General features: G+C 45.9%; 1 protein-coding gene across 3 annotated transcripts in view; it reads right to left on the minus strand.

The window, feature by feature from the left end:
• Positions 1-13,036, minus strand: part of fbxl17 (F-box and leucine-rich repeat protein 17) — a 1,158,180-nt gene that overhangs the window by 1,130,985 nt on the left and 14,159 nt on the right. For 2 of the 3 annotated variants that reach the window (XM_072516397.1, XM_072516396.1), the window contains exons 2-3: positions 4,397-4,500; positions 1,421-2,107 (exon numbers count right to left, since the gene is read on the minus strand). In XM_072516397.1, the coding sequence (XP_072372498.1) occupies positions 1,421-2,074 (654 nt within the window). In that variant the 5' untranslated portion in view covers positions 2,075-2,107; positions 4,397-4,500. The remainder of the gene's footprint in view (positions 1-1,420; positions 2,108-4,396; positions 4,501-13,036) is intronic. The other variant, XM_072516398.1, reaches the window with a different exon arrangement.

Genomic DNA, 13,036 nt, shown 5'->3' on the forward strand with positions numbered 1-13,036 from the left:
ATGTTAACATGCGGGCCAATGTCTGGGGTTTGGTGGGAGGATGGGATCGTTGTTATTGATATGGGGATTGACATTACATTTGTTACTTATTGTTTATTGTTGGGTGTAAATTTGGGAGAAAATGTGAAAAAGAAGAAAAAAAAATTTTTTTTTAAAAAATCATTAGGGACATCAATAATAGATGGGGATAAAACGTTCCCACTCGTAGAGGGTCAAAAACCAGAGGACGCAGATTTGAAGTGATTGCCAAAAGAACCAAAGGGAACAAGAAGAAAAAGATTTTCTGACAATGAGTGGTTACAATTTGGAATGCGCTGCTTGAAAGGATGATGCATTTATGACTTTCAGATCACTTCAAGAGAAAAAGTGCAAGGCTATGAGGAAAGGCAGGGGAATGGGACGAGCTAAAGTTTCCTTTCAGAGTGTTGGCATGGGCTTAATGGGACCGAATGCCTCCTTCTGCCTGCAACCATTCTAGGATCAAAATTAACTAAATACGTTTTTTGACTATTTTACTGGCAAGTTAAATTCAAAATCAAGAGTATTACACTTCGGCCAAAAAAGGAGAGCTATGTACATTTGAAATATTATTCAGTTTTAAGATAATACAAAATCATGGAGCTCTTAGGCTCCAAGTGTCAGGATTATTTGGAGGCTTCGAAGAGATGTCATTGAGATTTTTAAATGGTGGAATGATTAGTTCCAGGGGTGTTTTGAAATGCAGAGGGATGGTAAGAGTAGTATTATGTGCCATAATATGTTCTTGAAGAACTAAAGAAATAATACAAAGATGCGAGCTAACAATTCTAAACGTACGGATACCAGATGCATTGATTCCTACCTCTCAAAAAGATAGATTTGCTTCCATGGACAGTTCAGTTTGTTCTTACTTCTAAAGAGGCAATATACATAGCAGTATGCAATAATACTACATTTCATTGTTTACAGTCATTTCAGGAACGCCATAGAACAAGATAGTTTATAATGTTCCAGCATTTCGCTGCACAGCTAAGAATCTGTGCAGACAGATTCTTAAAATCTGCAATTAAGATTGTTCTGCAAGTGCAATTTTATAGGAACATTAGTTATTAAGATACAGTCACCAGTGTTCCCTTGAATACCCACATTGTTAGCATTCTGCTGTGGAAGGCTTAGCCCGTCTCCCCCAATGTCTATGGGTGAAGCCAGAGCACTGAACATGAGTGAACCGGACAGCTATAAACATGGAGAGAACAGGGGTCAAGAAACCAAACAGTACCTTTTTCCTAAGATCCCTTCCAGCTTCTTTGAAACACATGCCTATTTTGTACATTCTTAGTTCAAAATAATCCAAGTTTGCATTTGCACTCTTACAACTGATGGTGGCATATTAAACAAAATTAAAATCAAAAATATCACCTTGCATTGCCAGAAGCCTCACCTTTAGAAGTATAGAGGAAGGAAGCTGATTTATATTCGGTGGTTCAGTTTCCACTTTTAAGTCTTTAAAGTTTTCATGAGGGAGAAGTTCATTGTCTTCGGGCCCCAAAGGGGACACTGGACATTGCAGCAGAGAAGAGCAGTCACCCATGTTCCCCTGAATACCCACGTTAGTGCATTCTGCTGTGGAAGTAGGCAAAGTGCATACAGGTACCGGACGCTGTACTACGTCATTATTTAAACCAGTATCAGGAATTCCTTCAACTGCAGAACGAGGCAGTTTGCAAGGTGTACACGTTTGTACTCCAGCACATTTACGTTTGCAAACTGGCATCTCTGAATAGTCTGACGAGACTGTTCTAAACAAAGGTGGCCCAATCAGTTTTGCTGGGACACTGGAAAGTAAACTCTTGCCCTGTTCTTCCCAGATAGCAAGCTCCTTTGGAGAAAGAAGAAACTTAGCACATTCCTCTGTAGTGGTCAGCGTGGCGTATCGCTCAGCTGGTTTGGATGCACTTTCGAACTGATCCTCATCAAGAGAAGTATTGTGAACGATGAAGCACAACATACAAGGTCCACGAAGAAAGCAGTTCTTTCTAACTTTCCGTCTTCTCTTCTTCACACGCTTACCATTTTTTGAAAGAAAATGGCCCATATAGAAGCCTCAAACTTCTCTAATTGTATGTTTCTGCAAAAGAAAAAAGTGAAAAGCAATAAAATTTCAGCGATACAGATAATGTGCACAACATATTCATCATTGAACTCCCTTGTAACTTCAAATTATAAATATTAGAATTATGATCACAAGTTCCTGACATCAGGGGCGGGATTCTCCGACCCCCCACCGGGTCGGAATGCCTGCTGGAATGCCTGTCCCGCCGGCGAGAATCAAACCATCTCTCTTACCGGCGGGACAAGGCGGCACGGGCGGGCTCCAGGGTCCTGGGGGGGGCACGGGGCGATCTGGCCCCGGGGGGTGCCCCCACGGTGGCCTGGCCCGCGATCGGGGCCCACCAATCCACGGGCGGGCCTGTGCCGTGGGGGCACTCTTTTCCTTCCGCCTTCGCCATGGTCTCCACAATGGCGGAGGCGGAAGAGACCCCCTCCACTGCGCATGCGCGGGGATGCCGTGAGCGGCCGCTGACGCTCCCGCGAATGCACCGCACGACAAAGTCATTTCCGCGCCAGCTGGCGGGGCACCAAAGGCTTTCCCGCCAGCTGGCGGGGCGGAAATCAGTCCGGCGCGGGCCTAGCCCCTCAAGGTGAGGGCTCGGCCCCTCAAGGTGCGGAATCGCACCTTTGGGGCGGCGCGATGCCGGACTGATTCGCGCCGTTTTTGGCGCCGGTCGGCGGATTTCGCGCCGATATCGGAGAATCCCGCCCCAGATATACAACACAGAAATAGGCCATTCAGCCCAACCCATTAATGCTGGCGTTTATGCTCAACTCAAACCTCCGCCTATCTTTCCTCATTGAAATTCAGTCTCATAACCTTCCGTTCTTTTCTCCTCCATAAGCCTCCCCCAAAATGTATCTACACTATTCATTTCACCTACGCCCTGTGGTGAAAGAAACACAGGGAAAAGAAATGTAGCATATTTCTCTCTTGTGGTCAGTCTGGGATATCATTCTGCCAATTTGATAAAAAAATCTCCAAATGCTTCTGCCATTGCATTTGTAGGTATAGTATTTTCTGCTATGCACTTCGCAAATTTCTTTAAAAAAAATAAATGTAGAGTACCCAATTCCTTTTTTCCAATTATACGGCAATTTGGAGTGGCCAATTCACCTACCCTGCACACCTTTTTATGTTGAGGGTGTGAGACCCAAGTAGACACGGGGAGAATGTGCAAACCGGGATCGAACATGGGTCCTTGGCGCCGTGAGAAAGCAGTACTCACCACTGCGCCACCGTGTTGCCTCGCAAATTTCTGATTGTATTATGGCGTGAGCTATTTTATGTCAACTAACTTCAGTGCAACTCCAAATTAAAAGCAGCATGCTGATTCAACTCCATGAAGGAGTTAGGGTGGCACAATGGTTAGCACTGCTGCCTCACAGCACCAGGAACCCGGGTATAATTCCAGCCTGGGTGATGGTGTGTGGAGTTTGTGCTTCCTCCCGTGCCTGGTTGGTTTCCTCCGGGTGCTCCAGTTTCTCCCCACAGCCCAAAGATGTGTAGGTTAGGTGGGTTACGGGGTTGCGGGGATAGGGCGGGATAGTTGGCCCAGGTATGGTGTTCTCACAGAGGGTCAGTGCAGACCCGATGGGCCAAATGGTTTCCTTCTACACTGTAGGGATTCTAAGGAAAGACAGCTTCAAGAGCCCTGATTTACAAAACTGACAAGACAGAAGCTTCCTAAATTTTAATAAATTACAATCTTTAAAACTTGCCCCTTGTACTGTAGCTCATTATATTGCTAACTGCTACTATTCAAAAGTTTAAAATTTGATGCTGGTTTCCTTCGTACCTACCATCATAGATTATCTTAGAGCTAGTAAATAAAGTTAATGTCGCCACAGTCGCTGAGGACCTTAGGCTGTTCTCCCCTTTGAGAGTTGACTGGTGATGATTTAACCTGAGGGTCACCACACCTCAGGCAAGGGGCAAGGTTGAGAAGGCGAGGCCTACATGAATAACTTTAGCCAGTACGTGAATTGAACGTCGCTTTGTATCACAAACCAGCCGTCCAACCAACTGAGCTAACCGGCACACTTTCACTGTAACTGATTCAATAAACAACAAGGCTCGCAGATTTTACTTCATTCATGTTCTGATAAACAGATACAAAACATCCAAATGATTTACATAAGTTTGGATCCAAAATAATTCAAACAGCTAATTCTTGATGAAAGGTATAATGCCAGTTGTGGATGTGGTGGGAGGTAACAAGAATAGGGAAACAGCAAGCCAACTGTTTATCAGACAAGCAAGGGAGAATAAAATGGAATAAATTGTTTCCGGTCACTTGCTCACCTCCTAGCATCAATACTATGGAGCAGCACTGACGGACACCTGAGAGAAGGTAACGTACCCAGCCTTTCAGCTCAGAAATTATGTAAATGATGCAAGGTAATGACCTAGAGGGGGAAGAAAAAGTAAATTCAAACTTTAAATAAGAGATTTGTATAATTCTTCAATAACATTTAGTCCAATTTAGGCTTGTTTCATTACCTGCACATCACATTATATAATACGTAATTAACCACAAATCTATAATGCTTCTCAACCCTTCTTCAACTCATGATCCATTAGGTTTCCATTCTGTTCGAAAAAAGGTTGATCAATGAATCATTGTTCATCAAATGCTTGGTGTTTTCTTGAATCACTTCACAGCATCATATCAACCTGGTCAAAGTCAGCACCAATATCTCGCGAAAATGTCACTCTCTTGCATTATTTTTGTGCTTCCCATAGTGCGACAGCACTCTTTTGGTTCAATCTAGCTTGTTCAAACATCGCCATCATATATCCTTTCCCATGTACATCATTCCCCTATTTGCCACAAGATTCTGTCCTTGGCTCCCTCCTAATCCTTAAATATATGTTTTCTTTCAGTGATACAAATGAAGTCAATTTCTAAATTACATTACGATCATCCAGTTTCACCGGATGGGATCCCTGGTCATGCACTAAGAGCCTGTGCGGGCCAGCAAGCAGATGTTTTCGCGGACATCTTTAACCTGTCCCTACTCCACTCCAAGGTCCCCACCTGCTTCAAGAAGACAACCATCATACCGGTGCCAAAGAAAAACCAGGCAAAATGCCTCAATGACTTCATCTGGTGGCCCTGACTTCAGTCATAATGAAGTGCTTCGAGAGGTTGGTCATGAAGCGCATCACCTCCATACTCCCAGAAAGCCTTGGTCCATTACAATTCACATATCGCCGCAACCGGTCCACAGAAGACACCATTTCCCTGGTCCTACACTCATCCCTAGAACATCTCGACATCAAAGACTCCTACATCAGACTCCCATTTATTGACTACAGCTCCGCCTTCAATACCATAATCCCAGCCAAGCTCATATCAAAGCTCCAAAACCTAGGACTTGGCTCCTTACTCTGCAACTGGATCCTTGACTTTCTAACCCACAGACCACAATCAGTAAGAATAAACAGAAAAACCTCCTCCACAATCGTCCTCAATACCAGGGCCCCGCAAGGCTGAGTACTTAGTCCCCTACTATACTCCCTGTACACACACGACTGCATGACAAAATTTGGTTCCAACTCAATCTACAGGTTTGCTGACGATACAACCATAGTGGACCGGATCTCGAATAATGACGAGTCAGAATACAGGAGGGAGATTGAGAACCTATTGGAGTGGTGCAGCGACAACAATCTATCCCTCAATGCCAGCAAAACTAAAGAGCTGGTCATTGGTTTCAGAAAGCAAAGTACTGTACAAACCCGTCAGCATCAACGGGGCCGAGGTGGAGATGGTTAGCAGTTTCAAATTCCTCGGGGTACACATCTCCAAAAATCCACCCACGTCGACGCTACCTCCAATAAAGCACAGCAGTGCCTAGACTTCCTCAGGAAACTAAGGAAATTCGGCATGCCCACATTAACTCTTACCAACTTTTACAGATGCACCATAAAAAGCATCCTATCGGGCTGCATCACAGCCTGGTGTGGCAACTGCTCAGCCCAAGACCACAAGAAAATTCAGAGAGTCGTGAACACAGCCCAGTCCATCACACAAACCTGCCTCCCATCCATTGACTCCATCTACACCTCCTGCTGCCTGGGGAAAGCGGGCAGCCTAATCAAAGACCCCTCCCACCCAGCTTACTCACTCTTCCAACTTTTCCATCGGGCAGGAGATACAAAAGTCTGAGAACACGCACGAATATACTCAAAAACAGCTTCTTCCCCACTGTTACCAGACTCCTAAATGACCCTCTTATGGACTGACCTGATTAACACTACACCCCTGTATGCTTCACCCGATGACGGTGTTAAGTAGTTACATTGTACCTTGTGTTGCCCTATTATGCATTTTTTTTTATTTCCTTTTCTTTTCATGTACTTAATGATCTGTTGAGCTGCTCGCAGAAAAATACTTTCCACTGTACCTTGGTACACATGACAATAAACAAACAAACAAACAAACCCAGGTCCTCGGCGCCATGAGGGAGAAGTGCTAACCACTGCACCATCGTGTGCTGCCCCACTAAGCTGGACATGAGCCACGCATACTTGCAGCTGGTCCTCGAACCAAGTTCCCAGAAATATGCGACGATCAATACCCATCGGGGTCTGTACGTGTATAGGTGGTTGCTATTTGGAATCTCCTCGGCTTGTGCAATATTTCAGAGAGTTATGAAGAATATCTTGTGAAGGTTACCAGGGTTCGCCATCTACCTGGACGACGTTCCCATCACCGGGACCTCGCATCGAACACATGGGGAACTTAACCGAGGTCCTCGAGCGGTTTGCTTGGGCCGGGGTCTGCCTCCGGAGGGAGAAGTGCATTTTCCAGGCTGGAGATGACACATCTAGGCTACCAAATAGACAGCAGGGACCTCCATCAAATGGAGGAAAAGGTGAGGGCGATTCGGCAGGCCCCCATCCCTCATGACTAAATGGAGCTCTTTTCTAGGTGTGGTGAACCACTATGGGAAGTTCATACCCAGGATCGCCACGCTGCTCAGCCCACTCAACCAGCTACTAAAGAAGGGGCAGAAGTGGGACTGGGGCCCCACGCACCAGAAGGCGTTTCAAGAGGTGATGCAGCGTCTCTCGTCAGATGGATTGCGGACCCACTTCGACCCGGACAAATCCCTGCTCCTCACGTGCGATGCTTCACCATACGGCGTTGGGGCGGTCCTGGCACACCGCATGCCTGACAGCTCGGAGCTGCCTATAGCTTTTGCATCCCACAAGCTGGCGGGCGCCGAGTGAAACTACGCAGATAGAAAAGAAAGGCTTGGCCTTTGTGTTCATGGTGAGGAAATTCCACCAGTACGTTTATGGATGGGCGTTGACAGTATATACCAACCACAAGCCCCTGCTGGGGTTATTCAAGGAGGATCGGCTGATTCCACCAACAGCCTCTGCCCAAGTTCAACAGGTGGGCCCTGCTTCTGTTCGCCTATGAGTATACTTTAGAGCATCGTCCGGGCACAAGAATCCCGCATGCGGATGCGTTGAGCCACCTGCTCCTACTTACAAAGCCGCCAGCTCCCGCCGCAGCCGCAGAGATGATAGCCGCTCCCCATTTCATGGACACTTTGCCAGTAACGGCGGCACACATCCGAGAATGGACCTAGACCAACCCTGAGTTATGAAGGAGGCCACACACAAGACCCAGACTCCGTACGGCCGAGAAGGAGCTCCGAGGCCAGAGTGGAGCCAGGACCCCATTCACCCGTTCCACCTCCTGTTGATGCCTGGAGACCTGTGGCACCTGTGACAGCATAGACAGCAATGCAGATACTGATACGGAGATTGGACCCCCAGCCGACAATAAGCTGGCACCAATTGTTCAGACAGCCTTGCCGGCTGTGGCATGCCAGCTGCAACGATCCTCGCAGAAGCAGCAGTCGCCAGTGCGCTACACACCTCCCCAGCCAGCTGAACAATCCCGGACCACCACCCACAACTTAAGCGGCCACAGGACCCTCCACCTGAGTACATGGACATTTATCCGAAATTGGGGGGCGGTTTTGACCCCCCTGCAGGGACGGAACTTGTATTGCATCCGATTCCCCTCCTCCACCTCAGAGTATGAGCTATCCAGGTGATTAGGGAGGGAGCTTCCTCCCAATTGGAGGAGCTCCCCACAGAATACACACCCCAAAGGTGACCCTGCGGCAAGTGAAGGGGAGAGATTGTTGTGACTTGTGTGGAATAATGAGAGTTGCACCCTGTCAGCCGGGCCTCTTGTGGAGTCTTTGCCTCTGTCTACAACACATGCATCACCAACATGAATTTGACAACTGTTGCCTGCTATCTGGCTGTCTTTCTGGTATGAATTTATGGGTCAGCCAGAATGTTATCCAACTGAATTGCAAGAATGAACTCACTCGGTTTGGCCCACAACAGAAAATCTGCACATCTGAAAATAGAAAAGCATTCCAAGGTTGAACCAACAGATTCATAGTTTGAATCAACTTCTGAGGTTGCTCATTGGAAAGCAATCCTAATTTAGCAAAAAACAAGATTACATCGAGAAGATGGTCTAGAATTGCATAGCTTTCCTGCAACTTTACCTTAATCTACATATAAATTCGGAAAACCAAATTAGCAACAGTATTTTAGCAGATCAATTCCTAAGTGTGTAAAAAATGTTTTTTTAGACCAGTCTGTTGAGGAATCAACTATGGAACAAGTTATCCTAGATATGGTATTGTGAAATGAGAAAGGGTTAATTAATAACCTTGTTGCACAGGACAGCATGGCTGCACAGTGGTTAGCACTGCAGTCTCAAGGCGCCGAGGTCCCAGGTTCGATCCCGGCTCTGGGTCACTGTCCGTGTGGAGTTTGCACATTCTCCCCGTGTTTGTGTGGGTTTCGACCCCACAACACAAAGATGTGCAGGGTCGGTGGATTGGACACGCTAAATTGCCCCTTAATTGGAAAATGAATTGGGTATTCTAAAATTAAAATAATAAATAAATAAAAATAATCTTGTTGCATCCTTTTAGGATCCTTTAGGGAATAGTGAGCATAACATGATATAATTCTTTATTAGGATGCAAAGTTTAATCTTATACTGGGTCCAAAATCTAAATAAAGGAAATGACAAAGATATGAGGCAGGAGTTGGCTAAGGTAGATTGGGGAACTTCATTAAAAGATATGACGGTGGATAGGCAATGGCTAAAATTTCAGGAATGAACTTATGCATTGCAACAGTTACATATTCCTTTCTGGCCTAAAAACAGAACACGAAAAGCAGGCAAAAGGTAAAGTCGCCATAGTCCCAGATGACCACAGACTGCTATCCCCTTTGAGGGGGAGAGCTAACTGGTGGTGATTTAACCTGAGGATTAGAAGTGGGGGTACATTCAAGGAGTTTGGCGATGTCAACGGGTTCACGGAGAGCCCGTTTTAGTGCAGGGAACATTAAAGTACGCTGATCTTCCTCTGTTTGGTGTGTGCGCTGAAGGCCGTCCACGTGTCCCCATGAAGTCCTAAATCATTTTTCCATCTTTCCCCTAATTCTGGGGGAAGGGATAAATAAATCAGAGAATATTGATCACGTGCGGTAGCACTGTACATGGTCGCAGTTCTCCTCAAAAACTCAGTGAACCCCTCTGGGTCCTCTTTGCAGAAGGGACATTGAGCCATGATCAAACATAGCTCATGGGGTTTAAAAGCCTGCCACACCTCAATGAATGGGTCATCATTATCACCAGCGTGGGGGTTAATAACAGTCCTAATGGGATAATTTGCGGGGGGGAGGTGGTGACGAAAAAGTTTCCTCCTCCTTAGGTTGGTGTGATAAAACAAGAAAAGCCTGATTAACAGAGGTGAAGGGTTGCTCCATATTAACGGCTTGCGTATGTGACCGAGTGCGTGTTGCTACGGGGGATGCATTAGCAGGAGTTTCATTGGCAGTGGGACCATAAGGGGGAGTCTCGACTTGGGACGGTGGAATTGTAGGGTCAGGGTTCCAATGCTGTGGCCACGTGGATCAGTTAGTCGGATGCCTTGCCCGTTCCGTACAAGGGAAAGGCCATCATAAAGAACTGTTCCGTTTTAGAAATAGTCCTTTTTGCTCGCAAGGGGGAGTGCTTAAGGGTGGGTAGGTGACACATTTGATGTACAACATATCCCAAAAAGCAGGATCCTGTCCAATCAATGGAGAGCCATGGATATAGCTTTAGTGCCGCATATGAAATAGGTTCCATTATAGGCCGTAAAATCATCAGCTGATGTCATCCAGGGGATTGGGGATGTCTGTCCCCATGAAATGTTAAAGGTTATATTCCATACCTTGGACCAATCACAGTTAAACATGCCCTTGTTGGATATGCCTGGTACCAGACCTTGCCAGTCAACTGTAAGGTTGTGGTAGTATGTATTGGGGGTCATGTGGGACTGGAAGCCCTAATGTCATTGGCTGACAGATCCCGGGTCCTGGTTGGCCGTTGACCTCTAGCTCCGCCCTGAAGGCGGAGTATAAGAAGCCGGAGTCTTCCCCCGCAGGCCAGTTTACTATCGAGCTGCGGGGGAACAGACACGCTTAATAAAGCCTCATCGACTTCACTCTATTCGTCTCACGGAGTCTTTGTGCGCTACAGGTTGCACCTACTTTGCCCCATTAACTTTCCTTTCCCTGATTTATTAAAACACATGGAACCTTGAGAAACTTGAAGTAAGAGGGCAATCAACAAAACTGCTCAGTCTTTCACAAGTTCCACGCTTTTCGTGGAGAATTAGCTCAATATTTATACATTAACTTTATCAAGATTATGTGACAACAGTTTGGTCAGGAGTTTGATCGGAAATACAAACGGAAGCAAAGACCAGGCCATGTTTGGTCATATCACTCATACCATTATTTAGTCCTCGGTGGGAACATTGAAAGGTCAGAATAGATTTGTTTCTTCCTGAATGATCTTTGTTTTAAATTCCTACGGCCCTGGGTTATGACGAGTTAGTTTTATCAGGAGTTGCCGAGGTCCGGTGTTTTGGAATGGCTCGACCTTCGCTGATCTTTTCAGACTTCAAGTTATGCAGAGTTGGCCTATGGCCATACTAGTCTGAAAATAGTTAGGGCAGCATTCTTTACCTGGGCCTGGGGAGCTGGAATGAGTAGTTTCAGTCTTTCTGGTATTGTATCAAACCTTTTGACCAGTTTTCCCATCATGCCATTACTTAATTCGTATCATATCACAATCACGCCTCAGGCAAGGGGAAAGGTTGAAAAGGCAGGCCTTCATGAACAACCTCAACCGGTACAGGAATTGAACCCGTGCTGCACCACGAACAGCTGTCTGGCCAAGTGAGCTAAATTGGCAAGGAAAGCAGGCCAACCATGGCGAACAAAAGAAATTAAGGATCGTATTTGATTCAAAGAGGAGTCAGATAGGTTAAACAAAGAACAAAGAACAAAGAAATGTACAGCACAGGAACAGGCCCTTCGGCCCTCCAAGCCCGTGCCGACCATACTGCCCGACTAAACTACAATCTCCTACACTTCCTGGGTCCGTATCCTTCTATTCCCATCCTATTCATATATTTGTCAAGATGCCCCTTAAATGTCCCTATCGTCCCTGCCTCCACTACCTCCTTCGGTAGTGAGTTCCAGGCACCCACTACCCTCTGCGTAAAAAACTTGCCTCGTACATCTACTCTAAACTTTGCCCCTCTCACCTTAAACCTATGCCCCCTAGTAATTGACCCCTCTACCCTGGGGAAAAGCCTCTGACTATCCACTCTGTCTATGCCCCTCATAATTTTGTATACCTCTATCAGGTCGCCCCTCAACCTCCTTCGTTCCAGTGAGAACAAACCGAGTTTATTCAATCGCTCCTCATAGCTTATGCCCTCCATACCAGGCAACATTCTGGTAAATCTCTTCTGCACCCTCTCTAAAGCCTCCACATCCTTCTGGTAGTGTGGCGACCAGAATTGAACACTATACTCCAAGTGTGGCCTAACTAAGGTTCTATACAGCTGCAACATGACTTGCCAATTCTTATACTCAATGCCCCGGCCAATGAAGGCAAGCATGCCGTATGCCTTCTTGACTACCTTCTCCACCTGTGTAGCCCCTTTCAGTGATCTGTGGACCTGTACTCCTAGATCTCTTTGACTTTCAATACTCTTGAGGGTTCTACCATTCACTGTATATTCCCTACCTGCATTAGCCCTTCCAAAATGCATTACCTCACATTTGTCCAGGTTAAACTCCATCTGCCATCTCTCCGCCCAAGTCTCCAGACAATCTAAATCCTGCTGTATCCTCAGACAGTCCTCATCGCTATCCGCAATTCCACCAACCTTTGTGTCGTCTGCAAACTTACTAATCAGACCAGTTACATTTTCCTCCAAATCATTTATATATACTATGAACAGCAAAGGTCCCAGCACTGATCCCTGTGGAACACCACTGGTCACAGCCCTCCAATTAGAAAAGCATCCCTCCATTGCTACCCTCTGCCTTCTATGGCCTAGCCAGTTCTGTATCCACCTTGCCAGTTCACCCCTGATCCCGTGTGACTTCACCTTTTGTACTAGTCTACCATGAGGGACCTAGGACCTAGCAACCATGAGGGTTGCTAGAAAAAATAGCAAGCCTGAGGATTAGAAGCAGTTTTAAATTCAGCAAAAGAGGGCCAAGCAATTGATTAAGAGGGGAATAATAGAGTACAAGAGTAAACTTGCAAGTAACATAAAAGCGGACTGCAAAAACATCTAGATACATATAAAGAAAACATTAGTGACGACAAATGTAGGTTCCTTACAGTCCAAAACGGGAGAATTTATAATCGAGAACAAGGAAATGGCAGAGCAATTAAACTTTAGCTCTGTCATTCCAGAAATGCTAAGAAACCAGGAGTCTAGTGAGGAGGAGAAATTGAAGGAAATTAGAATTACTAAAACTATAGTGCTGGAGAGAAAATTGAGAAATGTCTCGGGCCTGATAATCTAC

This window comes from Scyliorhinus torazame, chromosome 9, assembly GCF_047496885.1.
Source record: "Scyliorhinus torazame isolate Kashiwa2021f chromosome 9, sScyTor2.1, whole genome shotgun sequence".
Taxonomy (NCBI): Eukaryota; Metazoa; Chordata; class Chondrichthyes; order Carcharhiniformes; family Scyliorhinidae; genus Scyliorhinus; species Scyliorhinus torazame.